General features: G+C 40.6%; 1 protein-coding gene across 3 annotated transcripts in view; it reads left to right on the top strand.

Moving 5' to 3' along the window:
• Nucleotides 1-414: 414 nt before the first annotated feature.
• Nucleotides 415-22535, top strand: part of LOC104588423 (RNA-binding protein BRN1-like) — a 41138-nt gene continuing 19017 nt past the window's right edge. For all 3 annotated transcript variants that reach the window (XR_016084119.1, XR_016084118.1, XM_088901351.1), the window contains exons 1-2: nucleotides 415-764; nucleotides 967-1049. Coding sequence is in view for 1 of the 3 variants with exons in the window: in XM_088901351.1 (XP_088757477.1) it covers nucleotides 596-764; nucleotides 967-1049 (252 nt within the window). In the remaining 2 variants the exon portion in view is untranslated. The remainder of the gene's footprint in view (nucleotides 765-966; nucleotides 1050-22535) is intronic.

The following is a 22535-nucleotide window of genomic DNA, read 5'->3' as shown; positions in this document are numbered from 1 at the left end:
TGATCGTTAATAAGATCTCAATCTGACGACTTGAACACGTCTATTTCGATATAACGCTTGCAAGTTGTAACTTCTTCCCTTTACTATATATTTTTTGGATGACGAGTTTTATGGAACTTTTGATTCCTCGTCGCAGAACGTGGGTCCCACCTTGTTTGTGGAGCCGAGTATCCAATAATAGCATAAACTCGTTTTTTAAACAAAAAATGGGGTAATAATAAGAGTATTTTAGTCAATAATAAAAAACAACTATAGCTCAGTACATTGACTAAATTCCCTCAATCTAAATTCTTAGATCCAGAATTATCCTTCGTTCAGTCAGCCCGTCACAAAGACGTAGACATATGTACCGCGTAGATAGGGAAAAGGTAATTTTCGTATTTATAATCAACCTTCGGGGTATTTCTGTACTTCAATCCATAATTAAATTTTGTGGAGATCCAACTTTGCCCCCGAAAATAGGTTTCATTTTCTACGATCAGGACAGGAACGAGCGGAAGACTCGTTTAGAAGGAGAGAAAAGGGAAGAAGAAAGATCTCCGGCTGCAAGTTAGAAGCAATTGCAGAGCGCTGCGGGGAGCTAAACGCGGCATTAATGGCGGAAGCGCCGGAAAACCAGCAACCAAGCGGGGAGAGCGTTAAGCTCTTCGTTGGCCAGGTTCCCAAAGACATGACCGAGGCTGAGCTTCTTGCCATGTTCAAGGAGGTTGCTCTGGTAGACGAAGTCAATATCATCAAAGACAAGGCAACTCGGGCTTCAAAAGGTCCGGGAAATTCAACCTCGAGCTTCTAACCTTGCATTTCTTTCTACATTTTGGCTGTTATGTTCTCTGCCTCGACGGATCGCGATGTGTGATCTGAACGTTTTTCTCTAGTTGGTGAAGAATTTGTAGTTCAGAATACTTCCGTTATCATTTTAAAGCCTGTTTCTGTTTTTTCTTATGGTATTTGACTTTTATTTCACAGGTTGTTGTTTTCTGATCTGCCCGTCGAGGGAGGAAGCAGATAAAGCAGTCAATGCGTGGCATAACAATCGAACACTTCCTGGGGTGAGTTGGAGTTCTTGCCTCGAATTCATGTTTTCTGAGGTTCTATATGATGTCTTTTCATTGTACTGAGCCGAGATGTGTTCACGTGAGAGTACTTGACCGGGAATATTTATGTTGATGCGCTGAGTTGTTTGTAAGCTCGAGTTAGAAATTCGAGCTCTGACTATTTGTTTTGTATTGCTTTAGGTTCGCTGTGTTGAAGACTTGAAGTTAGGGTTGAGCATCTATTCTTTCCATTGCAGCTTTATGCCTTTATGTTATGTTGCTAACTGGGTAATTTGATGAATAATGGAGATAGGATGAATAAGATGATGATATCAGAGTAAGCCTAGGACTTATAGGGAATGTGACAGACGATACTATATGATGTCACTGCGAATATGATATTAGAGTCAGTAAGACAATTCATCTAGGGAGTGATTCAGTGGATCTGACGCATAGTGTTCTGAAAAGTGTGAACCAGGTGCACTTAGGATCACAGGCAAGGCTCGTTTTTGTAGGATGTACATGACCCAGCTTGGTGGGATGTTTTGGTGAATTAACCTTGAATTCTATGCTAACTAGGTAATTTACTATACTGTAGATTGTACATATAAGTTTTAATGTTTAAACCTATTTCTGACTTGGACATACAAAGACATCCTTTTTATTAATAAGACAATGCTCAAAACAACTGAACAAAAATAATTTCACTCAATACTATAGGAAACCAAAAGTTTATTTTGGTACCTACAAACTTTGGACGTACTCATCTTAAATAGATGTTTTACTTTGATGTTGATATCTCCATTAGAATGAGGGGCAGTATCATTAAATCAGGAAAAAATTCTAAAAAGTAGGGGGAGGGATTGGAGACTTATAATATTAGGGGCCTTGGTCTGAAGATGAAAGGCAAAGCACTGTATGCAAAGTCCCTAGTTCCGATTTTAGAAGTTAGGGGACTTGATTCAAGATGCTGGGCAAGGGTTGCTCTCAGATTGGTTAGGCCAGTTAGTAGGGAGAGGGGTTATGCTTTTGTTTACTTTTCTTGTGGTTTTGATGCTTTGAGCTGTGATTTTATTTTTTTGATAAAATGAAGTAATTTTATTAGAAAGTGGATAAAATCAGGTACAAGTGTCTCATGGAGAGGCACGAGCTACAACCTTCCCACACAATCAAAACCAAAAATAGATTACAGCTGTGCCCAATACAAGTGTTCCCTATTTGTTCCCTGCTTGGCCAAACTATCAGCCATGGCATTTGCCGATCTCCCCACCCACTGTGTTCTGACATACAAGCTTCTTGTCAGCCATTTGAATTTCTTTATTTCATTCTTAAAGTACCAAATCACAGATTCTGGTTTTTGCAGCCATTCCACAACCACCTTGAGTCTCCTTCTATTATTAGTTGTTCTGCTCCTATCTGTAGTGCAAACTGCACCCCTTGAAGGGCAGCTAGTAATTCTGCCCTTGTGGAGTTTCCCACAACCACCTTGTCAGCCATTTGAATTTCTTTATTTCATTCTTAAAGCACCAAATCACAGATTCTGGTTTTTGCAGCCATTCCACAACCACCTTGATTCTCCTTCTATTATTAGTTGTTCTGCTCCTATCTGTAGTGCAAACTGCACCCCTTGAAGGGCAGCTAGTAATTCTGCCCTTGTGGAGTTTCCCACAACCACCTTGTCAGCCATTTGAATTTCTTTATTTCATTCTTAAAGCACCAAATCACAGATTCTGGTTTTTGCAGCCATTCCACAACCACCTTGGAGTCTCCTTCTATTATTAGTTGTTCTGCTCCTAGCTGTAGTGCAAACTGCACCCCTTGAAGGGCAGCTAGTAATTCTGCCCTTGTGGAGTTTCCCACACCTAAAGGGCTCGAGTATATGGGATCCACATTTCCACTTTCATTCCTCAGAACCCCTCCCACCCCAGAGGGACCTGGGTTACCTCGACTGCTGCCATCAAAATTTAGTTTAAAAAAAAACTTTAGGAGGGGGTTCCCAACTCATACACACCCTCTTTCTCAAAAATGAGAATTGGTGAAATAGATCCACAGATTTCAGCCATAAGATGGCCCTATGCAAGACGCACTCCTTCGGTTCTTGTTGAGTTCTCTCCTTCTCTTGGAAGATCTTGACATTCCTTTCTTCCCACACCGTCCAAATCAATTCTGCTCTTGCACACCTCCACATTGTTCTTTCTCTTCTAGTGCGCCAAGTAAAGATAGATTGATCAAAGAGCATGCTTACTTCTGTTGGCCTATTCCACCTGCACCCAAAGATAAAGAAAAGCCAATCCTACAATTCTGTTGTGACTGGACAAGTGATTAGTACATGAAAACAGTCCTTTCCATGAGACCTACAAAGAGTACACCAGCTAGGTGAGGTACAAAGATAAGGTCTTCTCTTTTGTAGATCCCAGGTGTTTATTTCCCAAAATACACTTCCCAACAGAATGCCAAAACCTTAGGGGGGAATAGTCCTACACCAAACCTCTTTAAAGTGGAAGGATTGTTGAGAGGGAGTCTGGCAAAGGGACTTAAAAAAGGAAGCACAAGAGAAAGTTCCTGAGGGACAAGAAATCCAAATTCTTTTGTTTGAAGAGTTTTTACACAAGCTCTTTTTTAAAGCTAGAGACAATGAACAAAGGCAGGAAGAGGTCCTTCAAAGGAGTCTCTTCAACCCAAGTTTCCTCCCAAAAAAGAACTGAATTACCATCACAAACACCATACCTGAGAAAGTTACGAAATTGAGGGAGAACATTGTGGATTGCCTTCCAAGGTGTTGCCAAAGTTGCCCGCCTGGATACTCCTGTGTTCCATCTGTTTTTTGAATGACCGTGAATACTTCCTGCTACCTCGTGCCACAATCTGTCTCTCTCTATTGTCCACCTCCATAACCACTTCCCTAACAACGCTGTGTTCTTTTGCAGTATATTCCCTATTCCCAACCCTCCCTCCTCTTTACTCCTACATACCACTTCCCACTTTATTAGATGCTCCTTCCTACTCTCCCCCCGGTTCCCATAAGAAATCCCTCATCAGTTTCTCCAGTTTCTTGGCTTCCCTGGCTCGAATCCTAAAGATAGATAGAAAGTAGGTTGGTAGGTTAGCAGGGTGGCTCTCTAATCAAAGTGATTTTACCCCCCCCAACGAAATGTAGTTCTTTTTCCAAGAGGCCAATCTCTTTTCAAAATTCTCAATAACCGGGCACCAAAATCTGCTTTCCCTAGGGTTTACCCCTAATGGAAACCCTAGGTAGGTCATAGGCCAATTAGAAGTAGAACATTCTAAACATTCTGAAATAACCTTCGCCTCTCCACTTTCCAAATTTACTCCTGCCACACTATTTTTTCCAAGATTGGCTCTCAGATTGGAAATCCTTTCAAATCTTTCCACCAACACCTTTCGATTTCTTACTTTCTCAATATCACCCTCTTCACAAAGAATTAGTATATCATCTGCAAATTGAAGATGGGTAATAGAAATTCTATCCCTGCCTATTCTCCACCCATTTCCTTTGAGATCATTCTACTAAGGACATCAGCTATTAAGATGAAAAGGAAGGGTGAAAGAGGGTCTCCTTGCCTTACTCCCCTACAGGTTGGAAAGAAATCTTTGACCACTCCATAGTTTTCAAGGCGCCAAGGCGAGGCTAGGCGACCACAGGGCGCCCAGGCGCCTAGGCGTTGGAATTTTAAAATATTAATTTTTTTTGAGTTTTTACTTTATCTATGCTTTTGTAAGCTATTTTATTGGTTTTCTGTGCTAACTAGCAAGCATGTACACTAACTATTAACTCTATAAATCATTCAAATGAGTATAAAACTATAAATTTCATATAACTAGCAAGCATGTACACAGTGCACTAACTATATACTAACTAGCAAGCATGTACACTAACTATTAACTGAAAAACCAGCAAGCATGTACACAGTACACTAACTATACACTAACTAGCAAGCATGTACACTAACTATTAACCGAAAAAAAATAAATAAATAAGTGCAGGAACTAGGAAGGGAGGAGAGGAGTATAGGGGTGGAAGAAGAAGTATAGGGGATTAGGGAAGCTGAGGTGCGATGGAGTTGGGCTGGGGAATGAAGTCTTCGGTTTTCCTCCCTCTCCAATCGAACTGAAGAAACCCTTGTGCATGTAACCGAAGAAGAAGAAAAACACTTTGTATAGTTGTCTTAATAATAAAATAACGATAGTATGTAACCGGTTTTATTTTAAAAGAATAAACATCTAATAAAATATCAAAATAACAAATTAAAAAAAAGTTAGTAGATGTATGTAGGCGCCCACCTTGTATATAGGCGCCCGCCTAGTCGCCACCCGCTTAAGTCTCTGGGTGGGCGCCTAGTATATGTGTTGCCTTGACAACTGCCACTCCATTAACCAAGAGACAAAGATGACAAAAAGTTAAAAATTGACCACTCCATTTTGTGTGAAGATTTGGTGGCAGGGAGGGGGTATTGTTGCTTCTCTTTGTATTTGTAAATTGTAACATTTTATCACCTGAGGTTGTATTTTTTTTATGTGCTTAGCCTCATTTACATCAAAGAAACATCTTTCTCAATCAACTTGGGGTCTCAAGAATGATGTTTTTTATTGGTTAAAATCAGAGTTCTATTAATAATGAAAAGAATAGATATGTACAATAGTCTAGGGTAGGCTAACCCTGTCACCTATTTAATTCCTTTTCACTTTAATTGCATATTCTTGGGGTTTGAAGAATGATATTATTCCACTCATTAAAAAAAAGTAATTAAAGGTCAGACGCATGAACTCTTCTATGATAGGAGCCCAAAAGGAAATCATGTGATCAATCTTTCCCATTGACAACAGTGACCACCCATTGCTTTTGCTAAAAATTTTTGGTGCTTGTTTCCTTTTACATACAATGACAAATAGCAAAAGGTGCTAGTCTAGTTCCCATGGATCCTACCTACTGAAGCCTTTGACTTGACGGGCGTCAATAAGGAAAGAAAATGACCCAATGAATAACCCATTGCCTCCCAGAAAGGCTTATAAAGTGCCAGTATGCTACCAAATTTCCTAGTTAAAACAAGCAATGCATAAGATGTTCCACTGATTCTTTTCGTGTGCCAAATGGGAACTTACATTATGCAAGGCCCCGTCCCTTGAAATCAGGTGGTCAATGTTAAAGGGGTATATGTATTGATCAAAAAAAAAAAATGTTAAAGGGGTATATGACCCATAGAGGGAACTAGGGGTGGACATGAACTGAATTCAAGCTTGGCTCGTAAAAATCTTGATTCAGCTTGTTCTAAGCTTCGATCTTGAAGCCTATATTATATATAATATTATTTGTTTTTTATATGTATAATAAGAAATAATTATTTATATGTATAATTATATATAATCTTTGATGTGTATAATTTTTAATTTTTTATATGTATAGGTTTTACATGTATAGTTTTTTATTTTATTTTATATATAAAGCTTGGCTCAGTGACTCAATGTCTAGCTCAAGCCGAACTGAAGTTGAACATATAAGCTTTTGAGTCGAGTTGAATTCAAGCTCATGTTTCTAGCTCGAATTGAGCTCGAGCTCGAACTCAAGTCTCATGTTTTGCCAAGCTGAGCTCGAATAACTAGATATTCGGCTCACATTGGCTCAGCTCGAGTCCACCCCTAGAAGGAACTTACTAAGGTGCCCAAAATAAAAAAAAATACCTTAGGAGGAACATTAATAGCCATGTTTTTTTGATCAATAATAGTGAATTTTATTAAAGTATTGAAAATTACAAAGCAAAGGAGCTAAACAATCTTAACTCCCGAATACAACTAATGTACACCCAAAATGTAAAGCAATTACAGCATAGCCCAAAACATAGAGTTTCTGTTCACCCCTTGCCTAGCTAGATCATCTGCCAATGAATTTGCACTTCTCTTTACCCATGTAAATTGAATTTCAATGTCCTTAGTCAGCCACTTAAATTTCTTTTTTTAATTGCTGTAATTCCAGAGCCTAGAGTTGTCCTCTTTTAGCCAGTTCACAATTTCAGAATCTCCTTCTATGATCAATTTATTAATATTCATGTCCTTGACCCTTTGTACCCCTTCAAGGGCTGCTAGTATCTCAACCCTCAAAGAATCTCCCACCCCAATTGGACTAGAATATATAGCTAACAGATTCCCTTTTTCATCTCTTATCACTCCCCCTATTCCGGAGGGCCCTGGATTGCCCATACTGCTGCCATCGAAATTCAGTTTAGTAAAACCATGAGGTGGAGGGGTCCAACATGAACTTGAAGCCTTTTTATCTGAAATGCAATTTCCTTCCAGTTCCTTAGCAACTCATCAACTAAGAAATCTGCAAACAAATCCAAAGTTTTCAACCAATTACCAACGTATCACCCTAATATGAATAACCTCCAAAATTACTTCCAAGCTTCTCTCCTTATCTGAAAAAATCCGTGAATTCCTCTCCTCCCAAACAGTCCAACAAACTGCGGCCCTAACACATCTCCACATAGTCTTAGCCCTTTTTGTTGACTAGTTAGGCATGGAAGTGAATAAGCTTTGCACATTCAAAGGGGGAGTCCACCTGCACCCAAACAGAGAAGTAAACCATTCGCAGATGACTTTAGCAAACTGACAGGAAATTAGTAAATGGTATCTAGACTAACCATTGGATTTACAAAGGACACACTAGTGAGGAGACAAACAATTATTAGGTCTTTTTCTTTGAAATAAATCGTCTGTATTAACTCTTTCTAGAAAGGCTTCCCAACAAAAGCTCCCAACCTTTGGAGGTATAGGTTGATGCCACACCTCTTTAACAGGAAAGGACAGTCCGGTAGAAGAAGGTTGTATTAGGGCTTTAAAGAAAGAGATACAGGTGAAGGAACTCGAGAGAGTGAGTGTCCAAATTCTACTGTCTGCTTTTGTTGGTTCTAGGAAGACCCCTTCAAGGATAGATAACAAGGATAAAGTACAGCCTAACTTTGCGTCCCTGATGTCTCTTCTCAATCCCAAGTTCCAGCTGAACCTAGAAGTTGAGTTGGAAGGTACAAGGAAGGAGGAAATCAGTTCATTTTTAAGGGTAGAGATAGCAAAAAGAGTTGGAAATTGGTCTTTTAAAGAAGTACCTCCTACCCAAACGTGCTCCCAAAATTTAATGAGGTTGCCTGAGTGTAAATCATACCTGATCTAGGGAGAGAACAAGGGCAAAATAACTTGAATGGATTTCTAGGGAAATGCTCTTGTAGTCCTTGCCAGAATCCCAGAGTCCCATCCGTTGTCTGTAACCCCATGAATACTACCCACTATCTTAACCCAAAGTTTTTCTTTCTCCAATGAGAATCTCCACAGCCACTTCCCTAATAGTGCCAGGTTCCTATTCCTTACGTTCCCATTACCTAGACCTCCCTCCTTACTCCTACACACCACCTCCCACTTAACCCTATGGCCCTTCTTCTCCTCCCTCGACTCCCAGAGAAAATCTCTCATTAGTTTTCTAGCCTACTAGCCACTCTAACCAGAATCTTAAAGACTGATAAAAAATAGGTAGGGAGGTTAGCTAGGGTAGACCTAATTAGAGTGATTTTCCCTCCAAGAGACAAATAATTTTTTTTCTAGTTGACAAGTCTCTTTTCAAACCTCTCCACAACCGGAGCCCAAAACTCACCTTTTTGAGGATTATCTTACAATGGCAAACCAAGGTAGTTAAAGGGCCAATTAGCTACTGCACACTTTAGAATGTCTGCACACTCAGATACCTCCCCCTCCCCCATGTTAACTCCAACTATACAACTTTTCTCAAATTTCACTTTAAGGTTTGACATTTGCTCGAAGAGTTGTATGGTGAGCTTCAAGTTTCTGATCCTATTGGTATCACCTCCTTCACAATAGAGTAATGTGTCATTTGCAAATTGCAAGTGTGTGAGTGGTATGTTCTCCCTTCCAACTCTCCATCCTCTTATTAAATCCTTGGAGTCTGCTTTGGAAATTAGTCTCCCCAACACTTCTGCAACCAAAGTAAATAAAAAAGGGGAGAGGGGGTCTCTTTGTCTAATCCCTCTCAAAGTTGGAAAGAAATCCACCACTTTCCCATTCACCAAAATGGAGTAATAGAAGTTCCTAATGCAACCCATCACCCACTTGAACCAATTATCTCGAAACCCAAAATTGATCATCTCCTCTAGGAAGAAAGACCAATCAACCAAGTCATAAGCCTTTTCCAAGTCCAATTTACAAACCACCCCTTTTTTCTTGGATCTCTTGAAATCCTCCAAGTTCTCATTTGCTATAAGTATCTGATCTGTTATTTGCCTCCCCTTCACAAAAACTCCTTGGTTATTTGCTATGATTGTTGGGAGCACCTTTCTAATTCTAATGGACATCACCTTAGTGATGATCTTATAGAGGTTGTTAACTAGGCTGATCGGCCTATAATCCTTCAGATGGTTTGCATTTCTTTTCTTGGGTACCAAGGCAATGAATGTGGAATTTAGCCCAAGGTTAACCATTACTCTAGTATAGAATTCATCAAATACCAACCGTATATCCTCTTTTATTATCTCCCAACAATCCTAGTAATATCTCCCAACAATGAATGTGGAATTGTTACCCCTTCAATCTCCAGATTTGAGATAAAATTTTTTTCTTTCCACTTGCCACAACATGAAACAACTTGGTATTCCTATCCCCCTCTTTTTGCCACTTGCATCTTGACTTTTGCCTCCAACTTATTTCCTCCTGAAGAAGATAGTCCTCTAACTGTTTGCGCAATTTCCATCTTTGTTCCTTATCCTCTTTTGTAAGGCAACTCCTCCCTTCTTTGTTATCCAGGACTTCAATTTGTGTTGTCACAGTTTGCTTCCTTTCCTCCAGTCTCCCAAACTCTAAAAGATTCCATTCCTTGATTCTAACTTTTAGATATTGGAGCTTTTTGTGAAACTACATTCCACTCCATTCCACTATTGGATTTTTTTTTTGATGAATGATAATAAATTTATTAATTCAGAAGCAGATTTAGAGTCTGTTCATACAACATCCCAGGGAAAGGCATGAGCTGCAACCCCTTCTTGAATCTTACAAGTAAACTAGGAAAGAAAAGCAAGAATCACAACTGTGCCCAAACAATTCTTCCCTATTTACCCCTTGCTTGGCTAACAAATCTAACAAAGTATTTGCTGATCTCCCCACCCACTGTACAATGACCAACATATTCCTTGTCAACCAACTAAATTTCTTCATTTCATTTTTGTAACGCCACATAGCCTCTTTAGGATTTTTCAACCAACCCACCACCACTTTGGAATCCCCCTCGATTGTTAGGTATTGTACCCCCAGCTGGTTTGCAAATTGGACCCCTTGTACAAGAGCTAAAAGTTCTGCCCTGATGGAGTCCCCAATTCCCAAGGGACCTGAGTAGAGCAACAAAATCTCTCCCTTCTCATTTCTCAAAGCACCCCCCATTCCGGATAATCCTGGATTACCCATGCTACTTCCATCAAAGTTCAACTTTAGTGAGCCTTCGGATGGAGGAGACCAGCTTGTAATTGATTTGTCATTTAGGGATGAACACCTTGCTACTGCTGACCAATTTCTCCAAAGGTCATTAAAGGAGAATTGATGAAAGATTTCCAAGGTCTTCAACAAAGGTATTGCCCTATTTAGCACACAGTCTTTCAATTCCTAACTACTCCTTTCCTTTTCTTGAAAAATTCTAGCATTCCTTTCTTCCCAAAGAGTCCAAATCAAGGCAGCACGAGCACATCTCCACATAATTCTCCCTATTTTGTTGGTAGACTCCAACTACTCCCAAACAACGAAAGTAGCCAAGCCCAAAGGTCTGCAGAAAAAGGACAAGATATTAATAGGTGGTAACAATCATCACCGTGAGCTCTACAGAGGATACACCAATTAGGAGAAATACAGAGGAAAGGTCTTTTCTTTTGTAGGTTATTTAGAGTGTTTACTTTCCCATGGAATACTTTCCAACAAAACGCCATAATTTTTGGGGGAACTGGCTTGCACCAAATTTCTTTTGACGGAAAGGGTTGATGAGTAGAAAGTTGAGAGATGGACTTGAAGAAAGAAGCACAAGTGAAGGTTCCATTGGGTCTAGGAGTCTATACCCTCTTATCTGGCTTGGAGGGATCCAAACAAACTTGATTAAGACAACCAAGCAGGACAGACAGAGATTCAATTTCATCATCCCTAAGTCCTCTACTAAACCCAAAATCCCAAGTAGGATCTAAGGGTGCTCCCAAAGGTGAGACAAATTTTGAGACCACCTCTTTTTTGTACAAAGAAATAGAAAATAGCGAAGGGAACAATCCTTTAAAGGTGTGTCTCCTACCCAAATATCCTCCCAAAAATGAACAGCGTTGCCAGAACAAACTTCATACCTGATAAAATTGAGGAATTGAGGAAAGGTGTTGTGAATGGCCTTCCAAGGTGCTGCTAGGTTAGCCTGCCTTATACACCAACATCCCATCCATTCTCTGACCTTCCATGAATGCTTCCCTCCACCTCATGCCACCATCTCTCTCTTTCCAATGGCCATCGCCACAACCATTTCCCTAACAGAGCTTGATTTTTTCCAGTTACCCTCCCAAGTCCCAAACCCCCCTCTTCTTTACTTCTGCACACAATTTCCCAATTAACCAAGTGATCCTTTTTTTCTTGTCCCAGATCCCATAAGAAATCTCTCATCAACTTCTCCAGTTTCCTAGCTTCCTTAACTGGTATCCTAAATACAGACAAAAAATAGGTAGGTAAGTTAGCCAAGGTAGCTCTTATTAGGGTAATTCTCCCTCCTAAAGAGTTCTCAAACTTTTCTATCACTAGGGTCCAAAATCTACTCTCCCTAGGATTTGCCCCTAAAGGAAGCCCTAGGTATGACATAGGCCAAGCAGAGGTGGAACACTCAAGACACTTTGCAATAGCCTCGACCTCCCCTACCTCCAAATTTATACCCACTATGCAGCTCTTTTCCAAATTTATTCTCAAATTAGAAATACTTTCAAATCCTTTGATTAGCTCCTTTAGGTTTGCTACCTTTTCGCTAAAGCCTTCTTCACAAAAGATCATTAGGTCATCTGCAATCTGAAGGTGGGTGACAAGGACTTGGTGTCTTTCTATTCTCCAACCCCTAATGGCATCTTCACTGTCAGCCTTAGTAATGATCCTACTAATCACATCAGCTACTAAGGTAAAAAGGAAGGGTGAGAGTGAATCCCCTTGCCTGACACCCCTGCAAGCTGGAAAAAAGTCCCTTACCATACCATTTACCAGAATAGAGTAGTGACAAGTACTGACACACCCAAAAATCCAACTACACCACTTGTCCCCAAATCCCCAGTTTCGCATAACCTCTAATAGAAACTCCTAGTCCACCAAATCATAGGCCTTTTCAAGATCCAATTTACAAATGAAACCTCTCTTCCTAGACCTTTTCATTTCCTCCACACACTCATTCGCAATTAAGATCTGATCTGTTATTTGTCGCCCTTGAATGAAAGCCCCCTGGGTTTCACTAATGATAGAAGGGAAGACTGTTTTGATCCTCAACGAGAGCACTTTAGCCAGGATTTTATAGATGCTTGTCACCAGACTAATAGGCCTATAATCTTTTGGGTGGTTGGCATCATTCTTCTTAGGTATCAAGGCCAAAAAGTAGGCATTGATTCCAGGGCTTATAATGTGATTGTCTGCAAATTCCTTAAAGACTTCAACTAAATCCTCTTTCAACACCTCCCAATAGTCTCGATAAAAACCCATTAGAAAGATAGCTTTCTTAATCTCTTCTTCCTCGAAATCCTTTTTCAGCCACCTTGCCACTCCGTCATCAATTTTTGGCCATTCCACCCCTTCCATGACTGCTCTCTCACTCAAAGATCTTTTATAAATCAATTTGAAGTGGTCCACAAATTTTCTAGCTATGTCATCCTGGTTGGTAATCACCTCCTCTCCTATCTCTAGCTTGGTCACAAGATTCTTTCTTCGTCTCCCATTTGCCAAATCATGGAAAAATCTAGTGTTCCCATCGCCTTCCTTAATCCACTTGTGTCTAGATTTTTGTCTCCAATTGATTTCTTCCCTTAGTAACACCTCTTCCAAATCCTTTTTCACTTGTCTCCTTAACACTCTGTCCTCCTTGGTCAACCCATTTTGAGATTCCTTTACATCCAAGTTTTCTATTCGAGAGATTAGGCACAATTTTTGCTCCTCAATTCTACCAAAATGATCTCTATTCCACTCTTTTATTTTGTCTCTCAACCTTTTTAATTTCTTATGAAACTTGATCCCCTTCCATCTTACCCCCCTCTCCTCCTCACACCACCATTCCTTCACTTTTTTTCACAAAATCTGGATGGGTAAGCCACATATTTTCGAATTTAAAAGGTTTGGGTCCTGTAGGAAAAAACTCAGTACCTATCTGGATAGAACAGTGATCGTAGGTGACCCTGGGTAATGCTCTAGCAACCAAGTTTTCCAAACTATTCTCTCAGGCAAGGTTAAATAAGAACCTGTCCAACTTCGAACACAAAGGGGTTTCCTGAAGGTTGGACCTAGCGTAACTGGCTTGCAACAGAGGTATTTCCTTCAATTCACATTCTTCAATAAAACCATTAAATTTCCTCATGCTTGTTGTAATTACTTGTTGGGGATTACTGGTTTCATCAGAGAATCTAATGACATTAAAATCCCCGCCCAGGCACCAAAGGCCATTCCATAGCCCCTTGATTGTATATAGTTCCTCCCACATCTCATTCATCTCTCTATAGGAATTAGGGCCATAAACATTGGTTAAGACCCATACACACCCATCCTCTACATTCTTACACTTAACGTTAACTGGGAATCTGCTTATCAATTCTTCCACTACTTCCACCACATCCTCCCTCCACAGTGTTACGATCCCCCCCGAGGCTCCCCAAGAAGGAGATGAGCTCCGACCTAAACCTCTAGACCTCCAAAAACTCCTCACCCATCTCCCATCTAATTCCATCATTTTTGATTCTTGTAACAACACAATATCGGGTTTTTCCCTTCGGAGTAGGTCTTTGATCACCCTTCTCTTTCTTGCACTCCCTAACCCTCTTACATTCTAGCTAATAATTTTCATCGAGACAAAATAGCAAAAACACCCATGAAAGGGCCATAATCTCCTCATTTTCGGCCCTTCCTCCTATCCCCTCTACCACTAAATTCTAAATCTCCCTCAATGTCTGAGATTAGCTTTTCCACTTCAGATCTTTTTTTCTTCGTTGTTCCTTTCCCCCCCTTCATAATACAACAATCATCATCTTTCTTTTCTCCATCCTTTCCAGCCAATGTCTGAGGAAGAATTTTACCCTGCTCACACTTATTTTGGCTACAACATCTCTCTAAGAATCCTTCCCTTTTTTTAGTTCCACCATCATTGTACAGATCAACTCCCAAATTCTGTCCGCCTCCCCCTTACTACTTCCTTCCATCACTCTCTCTCTTGCATCAGAACCTCTTGGATGGGAAGCTGGAATATCTGTTACAGGCATAGCACACAAGTTAGTACCTAAAAAAGAATTGACACCCATACCTGGTAGGACGGGGGTAGGACTAGAATCACTGGATCGCTGGAATTGAGTTGCTGACAGGCAACAAATGGTTTTAATGCCTTTCCCCTTTTTGGACAAAGTTGTGAAGTAGACATAGTGAAAGAATCACTTCTTGACGACCTACCCACTTGGAAATCCTTTCTCTGTGTTTCCGACACTGGAATACCCACATCCATCCTCACGACCAATTCTTGTCCCTCTCCACCAACATCCTGTAATTCATTAGACTCAGGGTCAGCTCCCTCGACGAAGGGAAGAGGAGTTTTCACAGCTTTAGGACCATTTTCTTCACCATTTCTAATCTTCCCGCCATCTGCCTCTTCAATCTCTTACTCTAAAAACAACAGCTCTATATGCAAACTTTCTATTTCAAGTAAATCATTGTTGCTTTTCTATTTCAAGCAATCAATTCCACTGTTGGATTGCTCTCTAACCACCACTCTTTAACTTTCTTGATGAATCCCAGGTGTCCTAACCACATATTTTTAAATCTAAATGGAGCAGGGCCTGCATTTCTCACCTCCTCCTTACAAATTACAATAGGCTAGAGGTCGGAGGTCACCCTTGGAAGTGCTTTAGAGATCAAATTCCCCCAATGTTCTTCCCAGCCATTTGAGAATAAGAATCTGTCCAACTTGGATTCACTTGGAGATTGGACCAAGTAAAACAACTGTCATAATGGGATCTCTTTAAGTTCATAGGTATCCACAAATTGATTAAATTTCCTCATGTTCATGGATGACCTCTGCCTAGGACTGTTTGTTTCTTCCAAGAATCTAATTACATTGAAGTCACCTCCTAGACACCATAGCCCTTCCCACAATCCCCTTATGTCAGCCAGTTCTTCCCATAGCTTCCTCCTCTGTCTATAGTCATTCGGCCCATAGACATTGGTTAACACCCATTCAATCTATCCTCCACTTGCTTAAACTTCAAGGAAACTGAAAATTGTCCTATCAATTCCTTCATACCTACGAGTACATCATTCATCCACATTGTCACAACACCTCCTGCAGACCCCCAGGAAGGCAGAGCCGCCCAACTAATCCCCCTACCTCTCCATACACTCCTTGCCCACTTGATGTCAAGTTTTGCTCTTTTGGCCTCCTGCAACAGTACCACGTCTGGATCTATTTTCTTGATGGCCTCTTTTATTACTGCTCTCTTCCTTGCACTTCCCAATCCTCTAATATTCTAGCTTATAATCCTCATTTATCTTTGTACTCCCTTACACCTATTACCCTTACTTATTTCCTTTCCTCCTTTCCCCTCTAACACCAAAACTTTTATCTCCTTCAACATCCTTAATCAATCTTTCAGCTTCACTCGGTTTTCTCCTTTTAACCTTAACTTCTCTCTTTTTTTGTAAAAACACTTCGAGGTCATTTGGATCTTTCAGTTTACACCCCAACTTCTGCGCAAATGCTGCCACAGAATCCTCACTAGTCAGCTCTCTTTTGTCTAACTTCCTATTTCTCTCTTCCTGACCTTCTTCCCCACCTCTACCTCCTTCCTCCTCAATGCCTTCTCTACTAACCCCCTCTGCCCCTTCTTTTTGTAAATTATTCTCCTCAACTTCACTTAACAGTCTCTCAAGGATTTCCAGGATTCTTTTATTTCTGTTTACTTCCTCTTCTCTTCCTACCTCTCTCTCCTGACCCTCCCTATTTCCACTGCTATCTCTTACCCCTTCCTCTCCTACACAGGCTGTAACTTCTGGATTGGGATCAGTATCTGGCACACAGGATACAGAGCAGACATTAGTATCACAAACTGAAAGGACACAGTTACCTGGGTTATGTTGGGAAAGCATAGGAATTCTGGAAGTGGATGCAGAATCTGTCAGGCCCTGAAAAGGAGTGTGGGAGTCATCCAACTCCTTGGCTCGGTTCTGATGAGTTTGCCTTCCCGTCTCCTTTGTTATACAGTGATCTCTTCTCTCACCCTGCTGTTTGTCCCTCACTTCTGTAGCCTTGTCTTTCTTCTGGGTAGTCTCAAATACTTCCTTACACCTCTCCTGTCTATCAGAAAGATTTGGCAATGAAGCTTCTGAGTGTGAGTCAGAGTTTTCATCCCTAAAATTAGGACTGTGTTCCGCTCTGATGATTGGCTCTTTACTGACACAGCAAAGAGGCTGCTCTTTGCAAAAATCTTCTTCTACTTCTTCTGTAAACAGCATACCAAGATTCAAAGTTGCTGCTACCTCTTCCTCTGGCATCTTCTCAAACTCAACACTTCCTATGCTGGATTGGTTGTTCGAATCTTCTTCCACTTCTGCTTCTTCCAAGTTGCAGTCTATCCAGCCCTCATCGATATCCTCCTTCTCCTCGTTACAATCTCTTGTGTACCTGGGATTTGGCTGATCCTGTGAAGATTGGCCCTCCCAAGGTATATCAGAAACTGGGCGAGAGATCCATTGTAAGGAACCTGTGGTCTGTTCTGTCCGCCTGGTCGAAACTGGTGAACCCCCAAGACCCTTCTTCTTCTTCTTTGAAGATAGACGATTTCTATCGTCTATAGTCCACACTACCTCCCCCTGATCCACGTGCTGCTCACTTAAACAGTCATGTGGATTGAGTTTCGAACCCTTATTTGAACCGTTCTGTCCTCCTATTGGTTCAGATAGACCGGCCCGCACCAAACCTTTGACAGGTCCACCCCCCTTAACCACATTAACAAATGAAGCCCGGGCCCCTAATTTCCCATTTAATTCAAAATCTTTCAATTTTTTTTTCTTTTAATAGCTTGCGTGTCTTTTGGTTTTCTTCCTCCGACTTTCCAGCTTCCTGTTTAGGCATGTACTGTTCTTCGACCCTTCTCACCAACACCTGTGTGCCACATGTAATCCAGCCCGCCACGTCAGCATCGTCTTCTACCTTGGTTATTCGTCCCCAGAGCTCTGCCTCTACCTCTGAAACCAGCCAAACTCTATACCATGCTCCATCAGCAAGAACTTTGATTGTTCTTGGGATCGATTCTGGTTTCACCCCAATAATTCTAACCTCTGCGGCATGAAGGTCTTGCAACTGGACTTCCTCCATTGCCCTACCCAACAGCTTCACTATGTTTCCCAGGTTTGACTCATTCCAAATATGGAAGGGAAGTCCTACCAGTTTTAGCAGAAAGCTTCCACTAGTATGTTCCATCTCATTACACAACGGCTTCCAGTTCTGGACTTGGACCAAACCTTCTTCACATTCAAATGCTGTAAATCCCCTGTTTACCTCATCATCAATTCTTAACACTGCATCCCTGTTCGAGAATGGCTTCAGAGCAACCTCAGTTTCCAGTTTCAAGTTATGCACCACGGACTTCAGAATCTTCCTCCAATCCTGTATATCCTTGTTGGCTGTTATCACCATTCTCCGCTCCCAATCACTGCATCCCTGTTCGAGAATGGCTTCAGAGCAACCTCAGTTTCCAGTTTCAAGTTATGCACCACGGACTTCAGAATCTTCCTCCAATCCTGTATATCCTTGTTGGCTGTTATCACCATTCTCCGCTCCCAATCACCTTGCTCAGTCTCAAATTACTCCTTCATCCCTCTATTTGAACTCGCTATTGCCTCTCCACAGCTAGAGGAGCTCTGCTTTAATGGCTGGCGCGAGTATTTATGAGGCTATCCTCTGTACTTTGTTCTTTCTCATGCTCCTTATGTGAGTGCCTGTCCACAGAGACGAGAAACTGCTGTTATCTGCAAAAACTGTCCACCCTTGTGCCTGCTTCCCTTCCGGTAAACAAACCATTTGTTTCCTATCGCCAAAGTATTCTGAGATGGTAATGAACCAGCCTTTCCTGTTGCGCCTCAGCTCTACTTTGTATTTCTTCCTTTCCAGCTCTAATACATTTTCCACCCTACTGTTCTGAGCGATTGAAGTACTCCATTGATAAACCCCTTCAACCATAGCACTGCTTCCTCAAACAGAAGTAACATTGCCTTCCTGTCTTCTCTAACTTTTAGCAGATTCTTACCTCTGGCCTTTCTACTCTCAAGTAGTATTTTCTTCGCTTCGATATTCAGTTCAGACTTCCACCTGTTCACCACCTGAAAATCCTCGTCGCTTCGTCTCTCCATCTATTCCGAACCTGAACGACAACGCGAAAATGCAAACCTGCCGGACACCGTGAGAGGAGCTCAGAACATTAATAGCCATTGCCAAGAAAAAGGGTATTTGACCCACCTATGGGAGATAGATAATATGATTTCCCAAGAACATGTTATTTAGTTTTAGGTCCCAAACTCTTGTATCCTCACAACCAGGTCTTATGGGGAGTAGAGGCTAACAATTCTACAAGAGAGTTTGGCTCCCAAACATTGACATTGTGATGGAACTTAGGTACCCTTACCACCATATTAGCAACCATCTCATGTCTTTCAGTAATAGTTGCCTCCTTTGCATTAGTCAAGATGCACAAAGAGGGGAAATCCTTCCTCCAAGAGCACCTTCCATACCATTTGTTGTCCCAAAACTGTATCCTATCACCCTTGCCTACTTCACAAGAGATGTATTTAGAGGAATTTTTGGATTGGTTGAGGATGCCTATCCACAGTGGCACACTCTGTTGCCTAGTTAGTCTAACCCAAGAGAGGGGCTGAATTGGGTTCCTAAGGATTTTCCCCCAATTAAAGCCTAAAACTTAGAATGCAAAACTACTGAGAATGGAAGGTTGTGTGTGCAATGCAGAGTGATGTAATAAGCAAAGTCAACAATTGCAACAAAGTAAAGCACATAGAGGTTTATAAAGGTTCGGCCAAACCCAGTGATTTAAAAGGCGCGCCTAGGCGCACAGGCGAGACACATTTTAGGGTAGGTGCCTCGCCCAGGTCCTAGGTGCAGCCCATTCAAAAGGTGCATGCCTGGTGCGCGTTGCACCTTAGCTACTTGATGCAATTGAGAAAAAAAAGAGATTGTGGGTTTTATATGCTTGAAAATGTTTTATATGTTTGATTTCATTTTTAAATTCTCATTTGAATATGCTTTACATATTATATTTATGTATTTTAATTTTAGATAATAGGTTTTTTAAAACATTTATTTTAAAACTTAAGTTTATATTTTTTATTAATATTGTGTTTTATAATCTTTTGATTTTTTTTGCAATTTTTTGCATTTTTTTTGAATTTTTAGCTTTTTTTTAAATTGTGCGCCTTGCCTCAAAAAGGCGTGTGACTCGCCTTGCGCCTCAGGCGCAAAATGGCCCTTGCGCCTTTTTTGCACCTTGCACTTTTAAAACATTGGCCAAACCTAGACCTATTTCCCCTCTGTAGGCAACCTCTTGAGAATTTCCCCTAATAAGCTGGACTTCTGGGTGCTAGCAAAACCTTACAATAGTTAGACTTTTGGGTGCCAACAAGACCTTAATGATTGAACTTCCGGGTGTCAACCAAATCTGAACAGTTGGGCTTATAGGTGTCAACAGACCTTTAATTGTGTTCACACTTGAACACACTGTTACAACAAGATAATAGCAGTGTAAAGCACAAATACAATGGATTGCCTCTTGATAGGCTACTAACAACTGATACATGCAAGCTAAAACAAATGCAAGAGTATACACAATGCGATAGCCCAATCACTTAAAGAGATTTGAGAAATATCAGTGAGAAACAATTAAGCCAAAAGGCTACACAAGCTTTTTTCATTGTATGAACTGATTAAGCTTAGAAATCTCTTCTTCTCTTAAACTCTCTTGCTCACAATGCTCTCTTTTCACTTGACAATTTTTACAATTCAAGCTTTTGAGGTTTTCAATCCAAAAACACTAATTTATAGTGCTTGAGAGCAAGTAACCATTATAGATCCATTGGGAATGGATTAAACCAAACTTAGAAATGTTTAGAGCAAGTTCCCAATGAGATTGAAGGCTTATTAGAAGAGGAAATAGCTGTTATGCCTTCAAGCGGTCAGATTTTTTACCAAGTAGTTGACTGTCGTGAGCTAGTAGTCGACTACTACGCGTGAAGAGGAATCTCTTTTCTCTGGTAGTTGCTACTCCTTCCTAATAGTCAATTGCTAAGCAAATATCTAGTCTCAACTTTTGAGAAAATGGAAAGAAATAGCAACCTCTGCCCAATGTAAGAGGACTTCTAGACCTTCTTGGGCCCCTCTCCTTCTGGATTCATAAAACTGAACTTTGATGGTAGTAGCTTAAGGAAGCCTGGTCCTTCTGGGATTGGGGGAGTGTTCAGGAACGAGGCTGGGATTATTAATGCTATTTTCTGAGGTCCAATTGGAGAGGGTGACTCTCTTAGGGCTGAGATCCTAGCAGTTCTGGAAGGAATCCAAAGAGTAAGAGAATTAAACATACAATGCTTTCATTGAAGGGGACGTGGAGGTGGTGATTAGGTGGCTGAAGGAAGACAACAATGGTTTGTGGAACTACAGAAATGAAAGGAACAAATTTAAATGGCTGAGTAGGGATATTGAGGTGAAGTACATTTGGGTGAAGAGAAGTGCTAACTTAATATCTGACGGGTTAGCCAAGCAAGGGGCGCTTAAGGAATCTATTTTTTGGGCTAATTTTTAGCTTTCTTCTTTGTTCCTTGTTGTGGGGGAGTTAAGATAGGTTACCCCCCCCTTTCTTGTACTTAAGTTTCGAAAATATTATTTTTAATAAAGCATTCTGTTAATGATAAAAAAATCTAGTCTCAACTGTGAAACATAGTCGACTATAGATTTTTTGTAGTTGACTACCAAGCAGTGTCTAAGTAACATTGGCCTCAGTTGTCACAGGTAGTTGACTATACCTTCATGGGTAGTCAACTACTGGGTGACATTAGTCTTTGCTGTCAAGGATAGTCAACTACTATTTCAAGAGCAATTGATTATTGACTCCTCTAAACCTTAGAAACTTTGAGATTTTGATTCCAGAGGTGTGGAAATCACTTCCTTAGGCTTTCAAACTTAGATATTCACTTTTAAGTCCATCAAAGAGTATGGGAACACCATTCATCAAAAAAAGAGTACGGGAACACCTAAGGGTTGGACCTAATTTTGGCCATTGGTCTCTAAGGTTAGGTCAACCGAGTTTGGTTAGCAAGAGCCCATAGTGTGCATCCTTCTGCAAATGATTATATCAAGTCTTAAGAAAATGACACAATATAAAGCACTAGAGCTTGATGCTTCTTCCTTTTTCTTCTTTCTTCTTGGAGCATGCGTCTTCCTTGGAGAGTGATTGGTTGATAGACAGCTACCCAAAAGCATTTCATTCCAAGATTCTTCATAGTAGATTGTTAATCAATTGAGGTTCAATAAGGTTTACTTGGCACAGATACACACTTAACATCATTTCATTAGTATTCTCAATGAGTTTATTACCATCGAAACACATAAGTCAACACAGTCCACACCATAAGGTCCTGGGGGAATCATGAAAATACCATATAGCCATTCTGATCCATATTTGCATGCATTGACTTGTCTCTAGAGTGCAGGGGACTCCTTCCCTAACCTCCTTATCCGAATGGGTAGTATTGATGCTACCATTTTGTTTGGATCCCTCTTCTTTAAACCTGTTAAATCTTGTGTGAACAAAAATAATTGTCCTAAAGGTTTTTTTTTTTCCATCAGTACCTAAATGTCCCTTTTTCTGAAAGATAGCAAATTCTCATTCCTGTAACTAAATGTAATGGGAAGTTGGATCTGAACAGAGTAGATCATTTGATCGGTAGATCAGCTCTCTATTTTCTTGGGGAATCTACCAGAAATATCTCTTGTTAAAATTTGTATTTTTTTGCATATCTTCTCCCAACTCATTGAAAATACTAATGAAATGATGTTAAGGGGTATAGGTTTTACAAGAAACTACAACTCTTGAAAGCTAGACTCAAGATTTGGAACAAAGAGGTTTTTGGTAGATTAGAGCGAAGGAAAGTGGAAATCGGTCAGAGAGTGCAGGAACTAGATGGACTAGAAGCTGAAAG

The sequence above is a fragment of the Nelumbo nucifera genome, chromosome 3, assembly GCF_055504915.1.
Source record: "Nelumbo nucifera cultivar China Antique chromosome 3, China Antique-T2T, whole genome shotgun sequence".
NCBI classification, from domain to species: Eukaryota; Viridiplantae; Streptophyta; class Magnoliopsida; order Proteales; family Nelumbonaceae; genus Nelumbo; species Nelumbo nucifera.
Note: the sequence above shows the minus strand (reverse complement) of the source record. Positions and strands in the feature narration are given on the sequence as shown.